Genomic DNA, 23,768 nt, shown 5'->3' with positions numbered 1-23,768 from the left:
TACAGGACAAATCCGGTCCAAAGACCCCTCTGCAGCAGTTCATCAGCCCGGGATTTCGCGGGGCTCATCAGAGCCCGCTAATCACCGACTGTCTTGCCCCGACACTTCCGGCAGACCCCGTTCCCGCTCTGGAATATGGAGCGAGTCTCCATCCCCCGCCGTTCACCCTTACCATTTCAGGCCAGGTGAGGAGAGACTGGGAGGGGAGGGTGAGGGGCAGGGCCAGCCAGTGGTGGGTTCAGCTGACAGGGAGCCACAGCAGGGGGACGAAAGAGCCGCATGAGGCTCTGGAGCCGTGGGTTGCTGACACCCGACCGATACAAACTGACATCCACATAATCACACACTCACACAGCACTGCTCCCCTTAAAAATGACTTGTTAACCCGTTCACAATTTTCACTTGCACCGTTAACCCAGAACCCCATCCCGCCGTGAGCCCGATGCAGATTTTTCCTGCCCCCTCTCCCCAAGAAAAACACACGGCCTCTAGGATTGTCGTCGTTCTTTTTTAATGAATATATTTTATTAAATTATTTTTTTTCCTGCAAGACTTATTTAATTTTTTTTTGTTTGTTTGTTTTTCTCAATCCCAAAGACACGAAATTAGAAATATATCCAGTCGAAAAGGCAAACGAAGAAAGAAGGAACAGGAAGGAAGAAAAAGGGAAAGGAGTGGGGGTGGGAGGGGTAACAGGCAGTAGAAAATCCAGTACAGAAGGGTTATTCATGATTATTCGTAGGATTATTTCATATTATTTTTTTTCCTCTTTTTTTATTATTTTTATTATTTTTTTTCTCTTGGCTATACAGACATTCTCGGTATACACGGCACGCAGCAAAGGGTCAGTCACAACCTCATGCAAAAATCCAGGAAAGGGTCGAACAAGAGATTCCTTGTGGGGGGGGGGAAGGGTCACCAATCAGCAGTGGGTTTCACATTTTGTTGCTCCCGGTTCACCCCGCGCGCGTGTGCGCCGTCCGGCTTCAAAACCGTGCCTAAATAGGACAGCATAGAGCCGGAGCGGGTGGATTACCGGTTCGCCTGAACCGATACGAACCGGCTGAATACCACCTCTGGACACCATCCTAAACCAAAGGACCTCCAACACAACATCATCACCATCATCCTCTTCTTCTTTTTTTCCTCGTTCTGCGGCTCTTGCGCCTCCACAGTCGTTCCCAAGCACCCACCAAACGGAAATGAGGGAGGGGGCCACACCCGGACCCTGCCCTCCGAAGCCCTCGTTTTGACAACATCTGCCCATGTTTTTTTTTTTTAATGGCCTCTCCTTGCTTATATCCCAAAGGCAGTTTTATGTATTGCACGCGACACAGCCTAGAAAACAAAACAAAACAAAACAAAATCTACATTTTTTTTAAAAAAAAAAACAACAACAACTTTTCTTCCGTCTCGTTTTGGATCCGGGCCGTTCTAGGCGCTTTTTTTTCTATTGCACATTTTCTTTCCAAAGGCACAGCTTCTTGAGTTCGGGGTTTTTTTTTTTTGTCTTTTTTTTTGTCTTTTCCCCCATAGGGGGTCAACGCTTACCCTCTCGAAGGCAAATTATTATCTCTCCTATTCCCCACCCCCCACCCAGCCACCCCCTAAGTCCCACAGCCCCTGGCTCAGGTGAGCTTTTGCTTCCTTGGCCGGTGAATTTTCTCGCACGGGGGCCGGGAAGGGGGGGAAACGCCACGCCTGTTTTAAAGTGCTTCGTTCTCAGAAATTTTTGCAATTTCTCCATTTCATTATTTCTTTATTTTTTTTGCAACCCCCCCAGGAATCGGGAATGGAATCATCCTGAAGAGATTCTCCCAAGAGCAAACATCCTCTGCTTTATATGTGGCCTATCCACCACCTTCCGTTTCCCCGAAGAGGCATCCCGCAGCGTGGTCCAGAAACACCGTTTTTTTGTCCACGCACGCACCCGATATATTCCCGTGTTCCCCGAAGTCCTTTTTTTTTCCCTTCCTCCCCACTCCCTCTCCCCCCCTAACCCCGGCGTCAGGAATCTCCCATTCACCCTCTCTCGTTTATAAGTTTATAAGTTTTTGTTTGTTTGTTTCTTTGTTTGTGTGTGTATGTGTTTTTAAAGTATTCAAACGCTGCGAGAAAAAGGGTTTATAAAAGCATTAAAAGGAAACGGATGCGTGGCGACGGTGGGCTTTGTCGTTGCTTCTTTTGGTCGGGTTTGCCGGTTTTGGTCGGTTAGTTCGTCGTCGTTGTTTTCCTTTTGTCGTTTTGTTTGAGAAGGTGGTCCTCGTGGGGAAGGGGGGCGGAAAAAGAAGCAAGCAAAGAGAGAGGAAAAGGGTGTTTTGGTTTCGTTTTTTTTTTTTAAAAAAAAGGCGGAGAATTAAAGATGAGGGGAAGGTAAATAAGAGAGCGGAACCAAAGCATTGTCTGCCATTTTCTCAAATTTGCACCGTTTCTGAAGACGGACAGGTGTTTTTCTCACCGCGTCTATTCGGAGAAAGCGGAATGCAGAAAAAAACCACCCTTTTGTGGGTTGAAATGGGAACCGTCTCCCTGCCTGTACATGAAATCCTCGACTTACGATCATCCGTTTAGCGACTATTCAAAGTTACAAGGACGCCGGGAAAAAAAATGACTTAATAGGACCGGTGCTCGCACTTAAGGACCATCCCCAGGGTCACGGGAACAAGGCCACTGAAAATTACAAGGCCGCTGAAAAAAAACTGCGATTTATGACCGGTTCTTGGACTTATGATTGGTCCTCGCACTTATGACTGTCCTCAAGGTCACGTGAATGAAATTCGGGCGCTTAGCCACCAGGGATGCATTTACGCCAGTCATACCATCCCGTGGGATCAACTTCCCGACCGGGTTTCCGATACGCAACGTTGAGAGGGGAAGAAAGCGAGATTCGCTTAACATCCGATTCACTTAACAACTGCAGCAAAGAAGGCCGCAAAAATCAGGTGTATTCAAAAACCGCTTTGCTTAGCCACCACGGAAATTCTGGTAGTAAGTTGAGGACTGGCTGTATTCCTATAAGGCCCGGAGGGAAGAACCCCCAAACTAACAACTTCAATTTGTAGGAATTGTATATTTGTGTGTGTGTGTGTCGTTTCGTTACAAGCAAACCGGCCCACCGAATGTTGATGTTCTCTCTCTAATCCAACCATCCTAATATTTAATTCTCCGGAGGGTAAAATTTCTCCTTGGACCTTGGCTCAATGTTACTCCGGTGCCTTTATATATATATATATATGTCTTTGGTTATTCGGGTTTTCTCCCGCGTAAAATTGGAGGTGTCTTGGCAACGTTTCGACGAAATCTCATTCGTCATCTTCAGGCTGGTGTTTTCGGCTTCGTGCTTCTAGGAGCAATGTGTCAAGCAATTGCCAAGACACCTCCAATTTTACGCAGGAGAAAACCCGAATAACCAAAGACCTACATACAAACACCCGCGAAAACCTCAGAAAACATATATATATATATATATATACCGTATATATGTATATATTTAATAAATTTCACCGTTCGGTGCCCAACGGTTCCACAATGAAGGGGAAAAAAAAGGGGAAGGATGAAAAAGAAGAAAATAAAACGAACGAATGAATGAAGCAGGAAAAAGGAGATGTTCGTTATTTGGGGTGGGGGGCGAAAGCAGCAATCGCCAGTAGAAAGAGAGCCCTTTATATGTAAACGATCTAGAAAGTTTATAGTTTTAAAGAGGCAGCCGGAGTCACGGCTGCGGGTGAGTAAAGACATGTGAAAAAAGAGATAGAGGGGAGCGGGTGAGAGAAGGAGAGGAAGAGATCAAAGTTTGTTATCAAACTTCTATTTGGGGTGGGGGAGGAAGAGGAGGAGGAAGTGGAGGAAACGGGGTAGGGGAGACGGGGGGGGAAACAAAGGGCTCCTTCAGCCTCCGTCATCCCGTCTCAAGCCAGGAGGAGGGAGAATAGGTAAGCGAGACTCACGTCAACCAACAGGACGGCCGCCACGACCAGCAAGTGAGACCCCTGCAAAGAGAAGAAGGAGGAAGAAAAAAATAAATCACGATAAAAAAAAACGAATACCACTGTCAGTGTCTCACCGCTGGCATAGAGAGGAGAGAGATAAGCCCTGAACTTTTGCCTGCTAAATCCCTTTGAAGCCTGGTTGTCGTGGAAATGAGGAGGGGGGAGACATTCCTGGGAAATGACGAGACAAGAAGTCAGTGGAGTGACTTGGAAGATAGCCAATGAGATGCAGATAATTGGGGATCGGAAAGGGAGGGATTGGGGGGCAAAAGGTCAGTCTTGTCCGTATCGAGTCATGATCCGGTTGCTGTGCTCAATTAAAGAGAAGATTTCCTTAAAGATTGGCAGTTTGGAAATTCATTTATTATGAGATAGCATCGAAGTCTGACAACCACTTTATAAAGCCCTTGGTAAGGCCACGCTTGGAATACGGCGTGCAGTTTTGGTCGCACACGATATCACCAAGGGGTAGGGTTCAAAAAATTTGAGCAAGGGGTTCTCTGCCCGGTTGCTGGGTGGGTGTGAGTGTGATGGGCGTGGCCTAACAGGCCTCCTGCGCAATTGCGGAGGGGGGGCATTTTTGCCCTCCCCGGGCTCCGGAGGCTTTTCTTGAGCCTCCGGGAGAGCGAAAACGGCCTCCCCAGGTTCCAGAGGCCTGTTTCTGGCCTTCCCGAACTTCCAGTAGGCCCGTTTTTCGCCCTCCCCGAGCCTCTGTGCACGCCCTGCACTTACCTGCATCCAAAATGGGCCGTGTGGGGCAGGGGTGAAATCTAAAATTTTTTGCTACCAGTTCTATGGGCGTGGCTTAATTAGTGGGCGGGGCTTGGTGGTAAGGTGACTGGGTGGGCGTGGCCAAGTCAATGTCACTTCTTTGCCCTTTTTTAACCTACAAAACACAACACCACACAACTGGCTCACCCACAATGTAAAAGCAGCTGTGCTAGACTCAAAACGGCCCCTGCAACAAGCAGGAACCTCACACAGCCACAAAAAGCCCCAAAAAACCAACTTTCACACTTTACACACACAAAATTCCACATACAGCTTTGGGAGATTTTGTGTGTTTGTGTAGTTAAGAGTGAAACCCTACAGAAACACACTAAATCTCAGAAAGCTGCACAAATATTATTTTATTTTTATTTATTTTTATTTTTATATAAAAGCAGCTCAATTTAAAACTTCCTAAACTTTAAATGGCTAGGTCTAAAAAAAAGAATGACTAAAAAAAACCCCAATTCACTATTTTTTTAAAAGCTCCCAAAGGGGGGGAAAACTTACCCAATAGAACAGGGGTCTCCAACCTTGGCAACTTTAAGACTTGTGGACTTCAACTCCCAGAATTCCTCAGCCAGCTTTGCTGGGAGTTGAAGTCTACAAGTCTAGGCAGGAAGGCAGGCAGGCAGAAAGAACTGCTTACCGATGAGCTTGATTGCAGGCAGGGAGATTCAGTTGCTTGCTGATGCATGGATTGCGATCGTCATGCGATTAGCAGGCAGCTCAGCTGGGATCGTCAGAGCTTGGCTGGTCAGAGCCATTTAAAAGGAAAAAAAGGCTCTGATGATCGCGGGGCTCAGCTGGGCATGGGGGGCGGGGGCAGGGATTTTTGCTACCGGTTCTCCGAACTGCCCGCCGCCATCGCTACCTACTCGCCCGAGCCGGTCTGAACCGGGAGCATTTCACCCCTGGTGTGAGGACTCCTGGGAGGGGAGGGGTGGGATGGGCGGGGCCAGCCAGGTGTGGGATGTGGGGGTTCTCCAAACTGCACAGAATCTTAGCTAGAGGTTCTCCCGAACCCTTGGGAACCCCCAGCAGCCCCACCCCTGGATATAACGACTCTAGAAAGAGTGCAGAGAAGAGCAACAAAGATGATTAGGAGGCTGGAGGCTAAAACATATGAAGAACGGTTGCAGGAACTGATTACGTCGATTTTGATGAAAAGAAGGATTGGGGGTGATGTGATAGCAGGGTCCCAATATCTCAGGGGTTGCCCCCAAAAATAGGGGGTCAAGCTATTCTCCAAAGTGCCTGAGGGCAGGACAAGAAGCAATGGGTGGAAACTCATCAAGGAGGGAAGCAACCTAGAACCAAGGAGAAATTTCCCAACAGTGAGAACAATTAATCAGTGGAACAACTTGCCTCCAGAAGTTGTGAAGGCTCCAACACTGGACGTTTTTTAAGTAGGGGTTGGATAACCATTTGTCTGAAGTGGGGTAGGGTTTCCTGCCTAAGCAGGGGGTTGGACTAGAAGACCTCCAATGTCCCTTCGAGCTCTTCTATTCTATGCTATGCTATGCTATGCTATTGTATTCCATTCCATTCCATATTTTCTATTCTATTCTATTCTATTCTATTCTATTCTATTCTATTCTATTCTATTCTATTCTATTCTATTCTATTCTATTCCATTCCATTCCATTCCATTCCATTCCATTCCATTCCGTTCCATATTTTCCATTCCATTCCATTCTTATTCCTGTTCTATTCAATTCTTATTCCTATTCTGTTCTGTTCTGTTCTGTTGTTCTGTTCTGTTCTATTCTGCAGGGGGTTGGACTAGAGGACCTCAAGGTCCCTTCCAACTCTGCCGTTCTGTTCTGTTCCATTTCATATTTTCTATTCTATTCTATTCTATTTTTTTTAAAATTTGATTTATATGCCGCCCTTCTCCGGAGACTCAGGGCGGCTTACAATGCGTTAAGCAATAGCCTTCATACTTTTGTATATATTTATACAAAGTCAGCTTATTGTCCCCACAAACTGGACATTCCATTCCATTCCAGTCCCTTCCACCTCTTGTCCCTTCCACCTCTTGAAGAACGGTTGCTGGAATTGGGGATGTCTGGTTTAATGAAAAGAAGGCCTAGGGGAGACATGATAGCAGTGTTCCAATATCTCAGGGGTTACCCCAAATAATAAGGGGTCCAGCTATCCACCAAGGAGGAGGAGGAAGAAGAGGGGGAAGAGGAGGAGGGATCACAGAACTGGAAGGGGCCTTGGAGGTCTTCTAGTCCAACCCCCTGCTCAGGCTATACCGTTCCAGACAATTGGTTGTCCAATCTCTTCTTAAAAACCTCCAGTGTTGGTGCAGCCACAATTTCTGGTGGCGGGTCGTTCCACTGGTTAATTGTTTTAATTGTCAGGACATTTCTCCTTCATTCTAGATTGCTGCTTTCCTTGATGAGTTCCCACCCATTGCTTCGTTGTCCTGCCTTCTGGTGCTTTGAAGAATAGCTTCACCCCTTCTTCTTTGGGGCAGCCCCTCAAATATTGGAAGGCTGCTATCGTGTCACCCCTAAGTCCTCCTTTTCATTAAACGAGAGCTGTGATGGTGAACCTGTGGCATGTGGAGCCATATCAGTGGGCACATGAGCATTGCCCTAGCTGAGCTCCGGCGTGCGCCAACCAGCTGATTTTCGGCCTGAAAAATCAGCTGGTCCGGCAGTGGTGGGTTATTTATTTATTTTATTATTATTTAAATTTCTATACCGCCCTTCTCCAAAATAGGACTCAGGGCGGTGAACAGCCAGAGTAAAAAACAATACATACAAAATTTAAAAGCAATTTAAAATAATTAAATATTATTGGCCGTAAATTAAAACAACCCAATTTAAAATCAATTTAAAATTAACTCAAGCCAGCCCAGCTAGTTGAAATAAATGGGTTTTCAGGGCCCGACGAAAAATCTGGAGGTCTGTTATTGTACGTATCTCTGGGGGGAGGTTGTTCCAGAGGGTGGGCGCCGCCACAGAGAAGGCTCTCCCCCTGGGAGTCGTCAGGCGACATTGTCTGGCGGACGGCACCCTGAGGAGGCCCACTCTGTGTGAGCGTACTGGCCGGTGGGAGGCTATTGGTGGCAGAAGGCTGTCTCGTAAGTAAGATAGGTAAGTAAGTAAGGTTCCTCCCAGTTCGGCCCAGTTCTGCCAACAGGTGACATGGCTACGCGTGCCACCTATGGCACGCGTGCCTTAGGTTTGCCGTCACGGCCCTATACCATTTCAGACAAATGTTTAAGTCCTTCTTAAAAAGGAGTAGGAGGAGAGGGGAAGGAGGAGAGGAAGAAAGAGGAGGGGAAGGAGGAGAAGGAGGGGGAGGAGGAAGAGGAAGAATAACAGAGTGAAAGAGTTGGAAGGGACCTTGGAGGTCATCTAGCCCAACCCTCCCCCTGGTCAAGGAGGAAGCCCTATAGGCCTATACCATTTCAGAAAAATGGTTGTCCAATCTCTTCTTAAAAAGGAGGAGGAGGAGGAGGAAGACGAGGAGGAGGAGGAAGGAGAACAGAATAACAGAATTGGAAGGTACATCTTGTACTGTTTCAGACAAACGGATGTCCATCAGTCCTTTTTTAAAAAGGAAGAGGAGGAGGAGGAGAAGGAGGAAGGAGAACAGAATAACGGAAGGGACCTTGGAGTCTCCTAGTCCACCTCTCCTGCTGAAGCGGGACATCTTGTACCGTTTCAGACAAACGGATGTCCATCGGTCCTTTCTTAAAAAGGCGGCGGAGGAGAGGAGAAGTAGGAGGGGGAGGGGAAAGATAAGAAGGAGGAAAGGTAAGAGGAGGAGGAAGAGAGGAGAACAACAGAGCCTCAAAGTTGGTAGGGACCTTGGAGGTCTTTTCGCCCGGAGCCCTCCTCCCCGCTCAAGCAAGAGACCCTACTACGCTATTCCCAGACGACGGCTTGTCCAATCTCTTCTTAAAAAGGGAGAGGAGGGGGAGGGCCTCCCCTCACCCCGCCGCCACCTTGCCGAGCGTGCTACGCCTGTTCTTTTCAAGCGTGCAAGCTGTGCCATTGTCCCAACGGCGAGAAAATTCTCCCTGAGCCAGCATTCCGGCTTTCTACGTGCAGTCACAGGCCGACGGGGCGGGCAGACGGATGAAATATGGGATACAGAGGCAAAGTGGGGGGGAGGAGGACGAGGAGGGGGGACATTTCCCCCCCTCCTCACTACCATCACCACAGACACCCAGGTCTGCTCGGCGCCCGCGTGGCACTTGGCAGCCACAGCCCGGGGATAATGTTGTCCTTGGCACATTTCACCAAGCCCAGCGGCCCAGATAACATCACGGCCTACGCCTCCTGCTGTCTGTCCCCCGCCCCCTCCCTCCCCCCTTGAGAGCAGAACTGCTGGATTATTGATGACCTGCAGTTCTGCCAGCCCGCACCCCCCCCACCCCACCCCGCACCCCACCCGTCCTTCCCGACACTCCTCCCCCCCCCACTGCGGTGGTGCCCGAGCGACCAACTGGCAGGGCCCATCCCGATGCTGCAGTGAAGAAGGCGGGACCAAGGAGGATGCTGTTGCCGAGGGGAAAGGATGCGGTTGCCTAGCGACGGGAGGAAGGCGGCTAGCCAATCCCCTTGTGGATGCTGCGGGGCAGGCGGGGGGGAGGGTTTCGTTCTTCCCAACCCCAACCCTCCTCCCTTCCTCCCTCTCTCCCTCCATCCTTCCTCCTTCTGTATTCAAAAAAATGAAAATAACAGACATGGTTTGGGGAGGGGAAAAAAGGGAGGGGGAGAAAGGAGGAAGGCGAGCACTGTGAAAAGACCCCCGCCCTCCCCCGAGGGTGTTTTATGGGGGCAGTGAGATATGCCACGTTCCACCAAGAAGGTTAAACCATGGTTTGTTTGCCGTTGTGCAGGGATATACTTTGTGGGGGGAATCTTATGAATGGGCCGGAGAGAATTGGGGAGTTTTAGAAAAAAAAGGGGGGGTTGGAAATTGGCCCTTCCTCGGTTGTGCAAACGGGGTCGGGATGGTGTCTTTAGTCCAGAAAGTGGGGGGGGGGCAGGCGCCCTATAGAAAAGCAGAAAATTATGTCGGGTGGATTTTTGGGACTTGTAGATGTCAGCGAATTGTGTGCATCGCACAAGAACTGTTACCGGTTGTGTGGATTGTGCTAGCGGAGTGGGAGGGGGCTGCTATTTTCTCTTGGGGGTGGGCGGGCGTTGAGATGCTCCTGGCAACGGTGCCAGGGGGAGGGTTGCAAAACCTACGGCCTTGCTGTGACTGCTCTCCCCCCACCCTGCCTCCAGTCTGCAGTTCAACCGAAAAGAAGGGAAGTCTTCATCTTAACGACCGCAATCGGCATGGAAGATTAAAAAAATTCAGCGGTCGCGAAGCGAGACGCCACGTGCCACAGGCCTTTGTGTGACTTTCCCAGCCGGCTTCCATATTGATTTTGCTCGGCGAAGAAGGTCACCAAACGGTGGCGTACGGGGCCCCGGGGATACAGCTGTTGCGCCCGTCGCAAAAAGAGGACAACAATTTGCCAACGAATCCACAATCGGGGAATGCGGGGGAACCCGGTCGGTCACGGTGAGACGTGCGACCGTGTCATGAGTCCCCCCCCTTTTTTCCCCCCAAGGCCGTCGTAGGTTTGAGTACAGGCAGTCCTCGACTGAATGACCAGAATTGGGCCCGAAATTTCTACAGTTTAAGCGACACCATTGTTGAGTGAGTTTCGCCCTCCCTTTGACGACTTTGCTCGTCAAAACCGTCGCAAAAGGGGATCACATAACAAACCCACCCCGCCCCCCAGGCCACTGCGACCGTCATAAACTATGAGTCAGATGCCAAGAGTCCGAATGTAAATCACTGCAACGGTCATAAAGTGTGAAAAACGGTCATACGTTGCTTTTTTCAGTAACTTCGGAAGGTCACTAAGCGAATCGTTATAAGTCGAGAATTATCTGTAATGTGTAACTAGAAAGCGATGGACTTCACCTCTTGCTAAACCATAACCTGTTCGGTTGGATTGTGGGTTTTGTGTAGGTCTAAACCTGCCTATCGTAACTTGTAAATCATGGTTTATTGCGTTGGCTTTATCTGGGAACCTAACCATGGTTTAGTAAGATGTGTGAATTGTGCCTTAGGACAGTAGGAACTTAAATGTTTGAGCTTTAAGCTTCCTTTCGCTTCAAAGATCATCCATTTTTGACGCAATTAAGGATGTTGAGGGCCGCCATACCAAAAAAATTCAAGATGGCTGCCACAACTATATTTACAATAATGCGTGAAGCTGGAACATTCGCGTCCCAAAAGTGGGATTATGGGTTATCCTCGATTTAAGACAATTCGCTTAGTGACCGTTCGAAGTTACAAGTTCGAAACAAGTGACAGACGGACCATTTTTCACACTTAACGACCGTTGCCAGCATCGCCATAGTCATCAATACAAATCAAATAAACTAACTAAACATCTGATCAACTGACTCACATTTACGACGATTGCAGTGTCCTGGGGTTGCGTGATCCCCTTTTGCGACCTTACAACGAGCCAAGTCAACAGGAAAGCCGGATTCACTTAACAACCGCGTGAATAATTTAACAACCGCAGCGATTCGCTTAACAACGGTGGCAAGAAAAAATCGTGAAACGGAGCAAAACTCACTGAACCAATGTCTCACTTAGCAATAGAAGTTTGGGGCTCAGTTGTGGTTGTAAGTTGAGGACTATCTTATGAATAATTTTGCTGCCTTTAAACAGTGGTTAGTCCACGCCACACACCCAGCTGTGATATGCTATTGTGGTTTACTGAATAAACTACCATTGGCTGATTCCTCACAATGCTAAGACACAGGCCAGGAAGCCCCCTTCTGTGGGCCCAGACGGATCTCTCTGTGCTTTTAACAACGGCCTGTCAGGCAGAAATCCAACAGGTTGGGTTTCTCACAGTATTTGGGATTCACTTATCAAAGACTGCCTCCAATCTCAGCTTTCACCAGAGGTATAAAACACGGAGCTTGCAAAACCCAAGTTGGTCGGACTGTGTTTTGTATATCCTCCTGAGGTGGGACTTCAGTGCCCATCATCCTTGGCCAGGAGGGGGCGGAAGTTAGCCCAACACCTGAAGAGAACAGCAGATGGGACAAAGAAGTCCTTAGCAGAATTTCCCAAAACCTAAATTAAAAAAATCCTTGCTACACCTCAGAGGATTCAAGAATTCACTTAACAGAGTTGGAAGGGACCCTGGAGGTCTTCTAGTCCAACCCCCTGCTCAAGCAGGAGACCCTACACCCGTGATGGTGAACCTATGGCACGCGTGTGCTGCCCTAGCTCAGCTCCAGTGCGCAAGCACGCCTGCCAGCTGATTTTCGGGCCTTCCGATCCCACTGGAAGTCGGGAAACGGACTGTTTCTGGCCTCCGGAGGGCCTCTGCGGCGGGGTGGGGAAGGCGGTTTTCGCCCTCCCCAGGCTCCTAGAAAGCCTCTGGAGCCTGGGGAGGGTGAAAAATGGATCTTCCGGTCCCACCAGAAGTCGGGAAATGGGCCGTTTCCGGTCTCCGGAGGGCCTCCGGTGAGGTGGGGAAGGCCATTTTCGCCCTCCCCAGGCTCCTAGAAAGCCTCTGGAGTCTGGGGAGGGTGAAAAATGGATCTTCCGGTCCCACCAGAAGTCGGGAAATGGGCTGTTTCCGGTCTCCGGAGGGCCTCCGGTGAGGTGGGGAAGGCCATTTTCGCCCTCCCCAGGCTCCAAGAAAGCCTCTGGAGCCTGGGGAGGGCAAAAAACGGGCCTACTGGACCCACCGTGCCATTGTGTGCCAAAAGCAGGTGGGACTGTGGGGGGCAGGTCACATGCACATACTTGGGAGGGTGGGGCGCATTGAATTATGGATGTGGGCACGCGCGCCCATGACCCCCCCCACACACTTCCCCCACATTTGGCACACGACAGCAAAAAGGTTAGCCATCACTGCCCTACACCAACTCAGAGAAATGGTTGTCCAATCTCTTCTTAAAAACTTCCAGTGTTGGAACGCCCACTATTTCTGGTGGCAAGCGGTTCCACCGGTTTAATTCTCCTCACTGTGAGGAAATTCCTCCTTAGTTCTAGGTAGCTTCTCTCCTCAGTAAATTTCCATCAAGTTGGATCGGTTTCCTTGTCGTGGGAAAGGTTCACGGGAGAGAACCCGAGAACAGGTCAGAGGTTCTGCTCTCTTGATGGGGTGTGTCCAGGAACGGGTCAAAAAAAATCAAGAGGGTGGCCACTACCATATATGATCAAAGCAGAATCTTGTGGTGGATCAATATTGACTGTGTTCAGCATTCCTGCACCCACCTTTGCCTCTAGCATTCTTATATGTTCTTCTTCCTTTCCTTGGATGATGTCCAAGACCATCATCTTCTATTCTGAAGATGATCTTGGACATTTAGCTCAGATCTAAGGCATCGGGCATGGTGCTTTAGAGCTAAATGGAGTCACCCGTCTAGATTCGTACTCAGGTTCGCCAGGAAGACCTGAATCTAATGTCCATCTGAGGTGTCCCACCCTCCTTAAAATGCGTTGACCTCTTACCTGTCTCCCCCTTTGGACTGCTTGTAGACTCTCTGGTCCCTCCAGCAGACGAGAAGACCTGCACGATTCCTCGTTCTTCGGTTCTGTGTCAACCGGAATTCCCAAGGGTACCGTATCGTCCTGGTTCCCCCCGGGATAAGTCTTAGAAGCGTTCCGTTCTTCCTCCTCTTCTTCCTCCTCTTCTCGGAGGCTGCCCGAGCTGCCGCTAGCTGGGCTGCCCGGCTGAGGGTGCTGAGGGACCCTCTCATAATCTTCTTCTTCGGCTTCGTAGCTGCTCAGCTGCCCCTGTTCCTCCTCGCCTTCCCACAACCCCTCAGGAACGAGCCGCGGTGTCCGAGACGGGAAACTACCCCGCGAACCCCACTCCTCCTCTACATCCGAGGCTTCAGGGAAGAGCTGGCGAGGACCCCCGTTCTCCAAGGGAGGCCAAGTCCGCCGAGGGTCCCCCCGCCAGGGTTGCAGCGGAGTGGGAGGGTAACTCGGCGGTAAGCTCGGATCCGGGGTAACGTCGGAAGGGGTGATGCCGTTCTCGTAGACATGGGGACTGTCGTACTCATGGAAATCGGTGTCGGTGCCTTCCGAATCTAACCGGCCCCGCGGCTCTGGGGAAGGAGAAGCGACTGGCAGTTAAAGAAAGAAGGGATGGGTGTAAAAAAACTCTGGCTTCGAGAAAGTTTGGAAATCGCTCTGATATCACAATCTCGATTGCGAGACGAAAGTACAGTGGTACCTTGGTTCTCGTCGTTAATTAGTTCTGGGAGGCGCGACACGTACCAAAAATGATGTACCAAATAATTTTTTCACATAAGGAATACTGTAGTGAGTCACAACATCGCACATTTTAACTGGTGTGTTGGGTACCAAACAAACGACAAGTACCGGGGCAAAATGTTCACGTCAAAATGTGTTGAGCACCAAATCCGATGCGTTTCAAAGCCGTCGAGTACCAAGATACCACTGCAGTTAAACGTCCACTCGGGATTGTAAAAATCAGAACAGGTGTGTAATAGGAGCGGTCCTGTTATTTATTAATGACGCCCCCTTTTTAAATTAGATTTCACGGCAGTATTTTTCAAGCTTTAGTCGCTTTAAGATGGGTGGACTTCAACTCCCAGCATGCTGGCTGGGGAGTCCTGGGAGTTGAAGTCTACCCATCTTAAAGGGACTAAGGTTGAAAAACGGTCTTCGACAGCAACATTAATGTAATATACATGGCACATTATAACAGAATAACACAGTTGGGAGGGACCTTGGAGGTCATTTAGTCCAGCCCCCTGCTCAAGTAGGAAACCCTATAACTGTGATGGTGAATTTATGGCACCTGTGACAGAGGGGGCACACACAGCCCTCTCTGCCAGCTGCCCTTCGCAGGCGCTAGAGTGCCATTTTCCGCCATTTTCCGGCCTTTTTCTGGCCATTTTCCGACCTTTTTCCAGCTATTTTCTGGCCTTTTTCAGGCCGTTTTTTGGGCCATTTTGGCCAGAAAGGGCCCCCAAAATGGCCTGAAAACAGCCTGGAAAACAGCCAAAAAACAGGCCACTTTTCGGGCCATTTTCCGGCCATTTTCTAGCCTTTTTCCGGCCTTTTTCCCGCCATTTTCTGGCCTTTTTCAGGCCATTTTCCGGCCGTTTTCAGGCCATTTTTCAGGCCATTTTCAGACCGTTTTTTGAGCCATTTTTGGCCAGAAAGGGCCCCCAAAATGGCCTGAAAACAGCCTGGAAAACAGCCCAAAAACAGGCCATTTTTCGGGCCATTTTCCGGCCATTTTCTGGCCTTTTTCCCACCATTTTCTGGCCTTTTTCCCGCCATTTTCTGACCTTTTTCAGGCCATTTTCCGGCCATTTTTCGGGCCATTTTCAGACCGTTTTTTGAGCCATTTTTTGGCCAGAAAGGGCCCCCAAAATGGTCTGAAAACAGCCTGGAAAACAGCCAAAAAACAGGCCATTTTTCGGGCCATTTTCCGGCCATTTTCCGGCCTTTTTCCCGCCATTTTCTGGCCGTTTTCAGGCTGTTTTCAGACCGTTTTTTGGGCCATTTTCAGACCGTTTTTTGAGCCATTTTTGGCCAGAAAGGGCCCCCAAAATGGCCTGAAAACAGCCTGGAAAACAGCCAAAAAACAGGTCATTTTTCGGGCCATTTTCGGGCCATTTTCTGGCCTTTTTCCGGCCATTTTCTGGCCTTTTTCAGACCATTTTCCGGCTGTTTTCAGACCGTTTTTCGGGCCATTTTCAGACCATTTTTTGGGACATTTTTGGCCAGAAAGGGCCCCCAAAATGGCCTGAAAGCAGCCTGGAAAACAGCCAAAAAACAGGCCATTTTTCCGGCCATTTTCTGGCCTTTTTCCCGCCATTTTCTGGCCTTTTTCAGACCATTTTCCGGCCATTTTCAGGCCATTTTTCGGGCCATTTTCAGACTGTTTTTTGAGCCATTTTTGACCAGAAAGGGCCCCCAAAATGGCCTGGAAGCAGCCTGGAAAACAGCCAAAAAACAGGTCATTTTTCGGGCCATTTTCAAGCTGGGTTTTCGGCTGTTTTTCAGTCGTTTTTCAGCTGTTTTGGGGTTGTTTTTTAGGCTAGAAGTTGGGTTTCTGGCGCTCTGGCGGACTTTGGGTTTCCGGCGCATGCACGCGCATTCCAGTTTGGGCACTCAGTGCCAAAAAAGTTCGCCATCACTGCCCTATAACATTTCAGACCAATTATTGATCCCAGGAATGTACCCTTGTGTTAAGAAGGGAATTGAGGACTTGCGGACCCTGAGAAGAGAGCAGAGGGACATGTCATGTTTCAAAAGACTACGCACCAAAAATCCATCGATTGCTTGGGCCTTCGCCACCCCCCACACACACACCCCAAAAAAGGACTACCACCACCCCGTCCTCCAGGGCTGAATTTTGAAGGAGGTAGATAGAACATCTTTCCTTCTGGAGAGAAGGCAGACCCATCGCGCCAACGTCTCACCTGAATCGGCTAGAATGGGCTGTAGTTCTTGAGCCAAAATTTTGGCCAAACGGGAAGCTTCTAGCGCTTTTTCGGCTGCCCCGAGGGCAGCGGCCGCCTTCAGACGAGCATCTGCAGCCCTGAGGTGGAGAAAGTTTTGGGTCAATGAGGAAAGAAGGTCCTTTCTGAAGACTCTCCTTCTCAGGTGGGCCCTCCATGATTCTCCCTCAAAGAATCGATAGAGAAAGTATTGGGTCACTGGAGAGAGAAGGTCCTTTCTAAACTCCATCCTCCTATGGTTGGCCCTCCATAATTGATGGAGAAAGCGTTGGGCCAATGGGGAAAGAAGCCCTTCGTATAAATGTGTGATCTTCACCCAAATGAACTAATCGTCTCCTGCAAACTCCCCTCCCCTTCGCTCCTCTTTATTCACCGTCCACCTGTGGCTTTACTCCTGAGTCGACCCTTGTTCCTTAGCTGTTCCCTTCTCCTGGCAGCCCTGCGCATGTGCACCCTGGGAACAGGCTCCAGCTCTTCTTCTGCCCCACTGATGTCCGACTCCGAAGGCAGCTGACAATTCTCAGACGGCCCTGGCCCCCTCTCTGCCTCTGACGCAGAGCACTCGATAGACTCCAGGACTGGCCCATGTTCCTCCCCAAGCCTCCTCACTGTCCGAATCTGCTACCAGATCCGCTGGTGGGCCACAACACAAAGAATTGATGGAGAAAGTGTTGGGTCAGCAGAGAAAGAAGGTCTTTTCTGAAGACTCTCCTTCTAAGATGGCCCTCCTTGACCTTCAAAGAATCACTCCAAGATGGTCAACGCTGGCCACCTTAGCTAGGAGCATCCTAACCAACATTGCCTCCATAATCCTTGCTGGTCCTCAGCTTCCGATATGGAACTGCTGAGCCCCCTTCTTTCGTTTTCACAGCACAATTGTGGATTCCCTTCACAATTTCGTTCAACAACAGAAGCCGAAATCATTGATCAGCCAAGCTTTGGGATCAATCTAATCATTCGCATCTGTTCCAACCTTGGCCATTTGTCCTGGGATAAACGGGTAAGGAAACTCTCCACCACATATTGAAAAATTGGAAAAAAATATTTCCGTGTTCCCTAATTCGATTTTGCCGGCCTTGTCAGCTTTGTCTTTGTCGTCATTATTATTTAATGTTTTCAACCCAAATCCATTGGGCTACAGGGGGTTTTGATAAGGAATTTCGTATGGAAAACTAGAATTCTGACGGCTTTGGGGAAAAGCCGAGATACGGGTAGGCCTCCACGTACAACCGTTTGTTTAGTGTCCGTTCAAGTTACAATGGCAACAAGGGTGTTTCTAACACCGATGACCAGAAGTGGTATTCAGCCGGTTCATACTGGTTTGTGCGAACCGGTAGTGGAGATCGCGGGTGAGCCTGGCCATCCTATTTAGGCACGGTCTTGAGGCCGGGTGCATGCGTGGAAGCACGCGTGTGAGCAAAGCGCGTGCGCGGAAAGCCGGGCACATGTACGGAAGGTGTACACGCGTGAAGCGCGTGACCCCTCCGCCCCCTGCCTTTTATCCCCAGAGCTAAGGTGCGGCCTCACTAGCAGCAATAGTTCTTCCGTCCCAAGGACCAGCTCATAGATTTCTACTGCTCTCCTCTCCTCTGCCTTCTGTGCATCCACTCATCAGGCACAGGACCCAGCTGTTCCTCCTCTTCCTCATCAGCCACCTCCAGTCCTGGGAGCTGTTGACTCTCCATCGGAGGGCTAACAGACGGCCCAGGCTCCGCCTCTCTCTCTCTCTGTCAGCTCCATTTCCTCTTCCCCCTTGGAGCTCTCAACTTGCCACGCCTCCTTTTCCTCCTCTGATTTGGTTGCTGGAGGGGTCGGAGGCCGACAGGCCACAACAAATGGGGGAAGCTGGATTCACTTACCAACCATGTGATTCACTTAACAACTTCAGGGATTCACTTAACAACTCTGGCAAAAAAAAAGGCCGTAAAATGGGGCAAAACTCACTTAACTTTCTTGCTTAGCGACATCAATTTTCGGCTCAGTTGTCATAAGTCAAGGACTAACTGTACGTAAATTCATTTCAGACTGGTTTATACAGGATAGTCCTCGACTTACAACAGTTTGTTTAGTGGCCGTTCAAAGTTACAACGGCACTGAAACAAGGGACTTATGGCTGTTTTTCGCACTTATGACCGTCGCAACATCCCCGTGGTCACATGACCAAAATTCGGACGCTTGGCAACTAGTTCATATTTATGATAGTTGCAATGTCCTATGGTCATGTCATCCCCTTTTGCGACCTTCTGACAAGTAAAGTCAATGGGGAAACCAGATTCACTTAACAACCGTGTTGCTAACTTAACAACGGCAGTGATTCACTTAACAGCCGTGGTAAGAAAGGTTGTAAAACAGGGTAAAAGAAAGGTATATGGAATGACTTAATGTATATGTCAATGAACAACATAAATTTTGGGCTCAATTGTGGTCGTAAGTCGAGGACTGCCTATATATATAATTATTATTTTTTTGTATATATAATTTTTTCACTTGGTTGTTATTTTGCAAATATTGGCCTCTCAGTGTTGTGGCCCGTACGCAGCCTGTGCAGCTAGTAGCTGATTCCGACAGTGAGGAGGCTGGTGTGGTGCTGTGCCAGCAGCCTGTGCAGCTGGCACTCGAGTTAGACAATGAGGAGGCTGGAGAAGATGTGGTGCATTCATCCGGGGCCTTCAGAACCTCCAGAAGCTCCTTTAAGTGAAGAGGACAAAGAGGAGGAGCCCCTCTCAATGCACGGGCGCGCAGAGCTGTCAAAAGGCAGGAGTGGCTCCTCAGGAGGAAGTCTCGAGAGTAAGGCTTGGGGCTAATTGGCCACTCCCTTAGCCTATTTAAGGAGGAACGCCGACAGAAGCAATTTGCCGGGAACAACTTAGTTCACATACCTTTGTGTCTTGTCTTGCTTATTTTATCAGCTTCCTGCAAATTGCTTCTGGGCATTCTGCCAACCATAGTAAGCTTTCAGTTATTATTCTTTGAATTCTTGGCAGCTGTTAATGCAAGTAATTAACAGCCGTTGTTGTAAAAGACTGGTTTATTTAGTAAACTAAGGTTTGAACGGACTTTGTGTGTGCTGTGTTCTTTGGGGTCCGTAGCTGGGGCAGAACACTCGGGAATTGTAACCCAGTCTGTCTGAAATACAGATGTAGGGAATGTTTGCGGAGAACAAATCTTCTTAAGAATCTTGGCGTAATCTTTATAGAGTGGGTCTCTCAGGACAGGAGATTAAGCAAAAAGACGGTTCCTATTTAGCCAAGTTTTCTAAGCTGCTCACATGCATGCAAGCCACACGTGTGAGCAAACCGTATGCGTGCACGCTCACATTTTCTATGCGCAGCGAACCGGTGGTAAAATTATGTGAAACCCACCTCTGGTTGGGGGGGGGGCTCAGTTTTTGTGAGGTCCCGGCCATTATCTCAGTTTGTCCTACCACCTTAATAAGCCTTAAGATGGTTTGTTGGTTACCACTCTATCTGCATAGAGCAGTTCAATTTCATTAATCGTGGTTTGAGGTTAGCGGGTTAGTGGTTCAGACCGGTTCGAGCAAACCGGTAACGCCGACCCCCAGCGCTATTGCCGTCCTAGTTAGCCACTTTTTCTAAGCTGCGCGCCTGCGTGCAAGCCACGCACGTGAGCAAAGCTCACATTTTCGGTGCACGGCAAACCGGTGGTAAAATTATGGGAAACCCACCTCTGGTGGCAAGGATGAACCTATTATTCCTACGACTTATAAAATACTACTGAAATTGAATTTGGAAAACGAAGAGGTAATAAACATTGTACGATTCAGTGGGCAAGGAATTTTGGAGATAATGGGAAGCTTGAACAATGGGAAAATATGTGGACGAAAGGTTTAACATTTACATTAAATCATCATCTAAAAGAGACGGAGAGAGTCGGAATATTACTATGTGTAAGCAAACTGACCCCAGACAATACACTGTTCACAAAGCACTTATATATGTAAAAGAAAAATGTATAAATAAAATATAACATGCTTCTTTTTCTCCCCCCACCATCTTTCCTCACTTCACTTCCCCCTTTCCTCTTCTTCAGACGTGGTATTCAGCCGGTTCGGACCAATTTCAGCAAACTAGTAGCGGTGACCTGCGGGTGGGCCCACCTGCGCGCCCCCCCGGGCCCCCCCAATCCCATCCTATATCACTGTGTTTTTGATGCTGCATGCATGCATGGATGGCACGTGCGAGCGAGCAAATTGCTGTGTTTTGAGATGCCTCACGCATATGCAGATGGCGTGCGAGCGAAATGAGCGTGCACGCGCTCACATTTCCGGTGCTGGGCGAACCAGTTGCTACAGTATGTGTGAATCCCACCTTTGCCTCTCCCCTCATTGTTCTTCTATTTACTTTTGTATTTTGTATTTTATAAGACTCTATATGACTTAATAAAAAAATTCGATTGAGAGGAAAAAAAAAAAAGGACACATGGACTTCAACTCCCAGAATTCCCCAGTCCAAAATGGCCTCCCCGTTTGCGGCCTATCCATCTTTAACGCAGCTCATTTTTTACGACGGTCCCTGGGAACCGCCGCCCTGAATTTTGGCAAGAGTCCTCGACGTGCGACCACAATTGGGATCAGAATTTCAGTTGCTAAGCCGGGCGATTAGGAAGTGTGCCGCGCTCAATTTTTACCACCTGTTCGGTCCCTGTTGCTAAGCGAATAACTGCGGTTGTTAAGCGAATCACATCCTCGCTAAGCTTTCCCATTGACTTTGTTCGTTGAACTCTGACTGGGAAGGTTGCAAATGGCGGCCACGTGACCAGTGGTGGGATTCAAACAATTTAACAACTGGTTCTCTGCTCTAATGACTGGCTGGGTGGACGTGGCCATGGTGGGCGTGCCCAGGGGGTGTGACAGGCAGCACTTGGCCTCCTGCACCCCCCTGGGGGCAAAAACAGGCCAAAGGGGATGCACCGCCCCCCCCCACGCCCTGGTTTGGGCCTAGTAGGCCTCCCTGCAGCCTCCTGGGAGCAAAAACGGGCCGTGGGAATTCCTGGAAGGGGCGGGACCAGCCAGCAATTTAACTACCAGTTTGCCGGAACCAGCCGGAACTGGCTGAATCCCACCACTGCCCGTGACCCCGGGATGCTACGACCATCATAAATAACATGCCAGTTGACAAGCATCTGAATTTTGGTCGTGTGGGAATGCTGACATTGCCATAAGTATGAGGACTGGTCATCAGTCACGTTTTTCAGTGCTGTTGTAATTTCAAGTTTGCTAGATGAGTGTTTACACAGGTAGTCCTCGACTTACAACCGCTTGCTGAGTGACCATTCAAAGTTACAACGGCACTGAAACAAAGTGACTTACACCCGTTTTTCACACTGACGACCGTCATAGCATTCCCACGGTCAAAGAATCAAAATTCAGATGCTTGGCAACTGACTCATATTTATGACGGCTGCAGAGCAGGGGTGAAATGCTCCCGGTTCGGACCGGATCGCCCGGTAGTGATGGAAGCGGGTGGTTCGGAGAACCGGTAGCAAAAATCCACCCCCCCCCATGCCCAGCTGAGCCGCACGATCATCAGACGCTTTTTTTTTACTTTGGCGAAGAGGTTGTAGAAAAAATGCTTTTAAAAGTAAAAAAAAAACAAAATGGCCATGCCCACCCAGTCACATTACCCCACCCACCCACCAAGCCACGCCCACAGAACCAGTTAGATTTCACCACTGCTGCAGAGTCCTGGGGGGGGTGTCACGTGATCCTCTTTTACGACCTTCTGACACCAAAGTCAAGGGGGAAGCCATATTCACTTAACAACCGTGTTACCAGCTTAACATCTGTGGTGATTCGTTTAACAGCCGTGCCAAGCGTCTGAATTTTGATCACGTGACAATACATCCCGCTGCAACCAGAGGTGGTATTCAGCTGGTTCGTATGGGTTCGGGGGAACTGGTAGCGAAGATTGCGGGTGGGCCTGTCCACCCGCCCCGGCTCTGTGGCGTTCTATTTAGGCACGTTTTCAAGGCCAGGCACATGCGTGAAACAGGGGTGGGTTCTACTTACTTTTACTACCGGTTCGCAATGGGCCCGTGCCCCCGCGCTTGCTTCGCTCGCGCGCATGCGCGTGTCAGCACTTCAAGCTGCCTTTACTCTAGTGCTGACATAAGAAGGAGAAGCGGAGGCGTCTGGAAAGGGACGTTTGACTTTTCACCTACTTATTTTCCCTGGAGATAATATCCCCTAGGAGATGGGATGGGAGGGGGAAAATTCCTTTGAGCTGGAGCAGTAGATTAGGGGTAGAATGACTTGAAAGAGGGCCAATGAGTGCAAGGGAGTAGAGAATGGAAAGGGAGGGTTTTGGGTCTGGAAGTCAGTGTTGGCTTCGATGGGAGTCGGATTTTAGAATGTCGTGCTTAATAAATAGGAGTTTTCCTTCACAGACATTGTTTGAAATGCAATTTATTTGAGACGACCTCGAAACCTGACAGCGCGCTCTTCTGCGCAAGCACCAAAGCATTTTGGTGACGTCGGGGTCGGTGGGCGGGGCCTTCTGCCAGTTTTACTCCCAGTTCTATAGAACCGGTGCGAACCGGGGGCAACCCGCCACTGGTGTGGAAGTCATGCACATGTGTGAAGCAAGTGGGCATGCGCGTGGCAAACTGGTGGTAAGAATACTGCAAACTCACCGCTGGCTTTAACAGTCGTAAGCGTGAAAACTGTCATAAATTGTTTATTTCAGTGCTGTTGCAACTGTGAGCCGTCACTAAATGAACTGTTGCAAGTCAAGAACTACCTGACTTCCTGACCCCCAAACCTTCCCTTTCCATTCCCCAATTCTCTGCGTCTCATTGGCCATCTTCCAAATCGCTCTCCCCATATCTACTATTTCAGCTCCCAGGAATGTCCCCCCTCCCATCTCATCTCCTAGGGGATATTATCTTCAGGGAAAATAAGTAGGTGAGAAGTCAAGTGTCCTCTTGCCAGCTGCCCCCTCTTCTCCTCCTTATGTCAGCACTAGAGTAAATGCAGGTTGAAGTGCTGACAAACCCCTTGTTTAAGGATGACCACGAATGGGAAAAAGCTCTTTTTGGACTGATGCATCAAATCACATTTATTATATGTTAAAAACAAGACCGAGTCGTTTGGGATAGCAACACATAGGTGGACTCACCTACTGTTTTATACTGAGAAAGAGAGAGAGAGAGAAAGAGGAGAAAGAAAGAGGGGGGGAGAAAGAGAGGGAGAGAGAAAGAGAGAGAGGGAGAAAAAGAGGGAGAAAGAAAAGGAGAAAGAGAGAGAAAGGGAGAAAGAGAGGGGGAGAGAGAACGAGAGAGAAAGAGGGAGAAAGAGAGAAAGAGAAAGAGGGAGAAAGAAAAAGAGAGAAAGAGACAGTTCTATAGTGAGAAAGAGAGAGAAAGAGGAGAGAAAAAGAGGGGGGAGAAAGAGAGGGAGAGAGAAAGAGAGAGAGGGAGAAAGAGAGGAAGAAAGAAAAGGAGAAAGGGAGAGAAAGGGAGAAAGGGAGGGGGG

The 23,768-nt window shown here is 49.1% G+C and overlaps 1 protein-coding gene across 2 annotated transcripts in view; it reads right to left on the bottom strand.

The window, feature by feature from the left end:
• Positions 1-491: 491 nt before the first annotated feature.
• Positions 492-23,768, bottom strand: part of JPH4 (junctophilin 4) — a 40,232-nt gene continuing 16,955 nt past the window's right edge. For both annotated transcript variants that reach the window (XM_060684816.2, XM_060684817.2), the window contains exons 4-6: positions 16,238-16,356; positions 13,281-13,882; positions 492-3,989 (exon numbers count right to left, since the gene is read on the bottom strand). In XM_060684816.2, the coding sequence (XP_060540799.2) occupies positions 3,909-3,989; positions 13,281-13,882; positions 16,238-16,356 (802 nt within the window). In that variant the 3' untranslated portion in view covers positions 492-3,908. The remainder of the gene's footprint in view (positions 3,990-13,280; positions 13,883-16,237; positions 16,357-23,768) is intronic.

The sequence above is a fragment of the Pantherophis guttatus genome, chromosome 4 (genome assembly GCF_059756535.1).
Source record: "Pantherophis guttatus breed Tessera chromosome 4, ASM5975653v1, whole genome shotgun sequence".
In the NCBI taxonomy this organism is placed as follows: domain Eukaryota; kingdom Metazoa; phylum Chordata; class Lepidosauria; order Squamata; family Colubridae; genus Pantherophis; species Pantherophis guttatus.
Note: the sequence above shows the minus strand (reverse complement) of the source record. Positions and strands in the feature narration are given on the sequence as shown.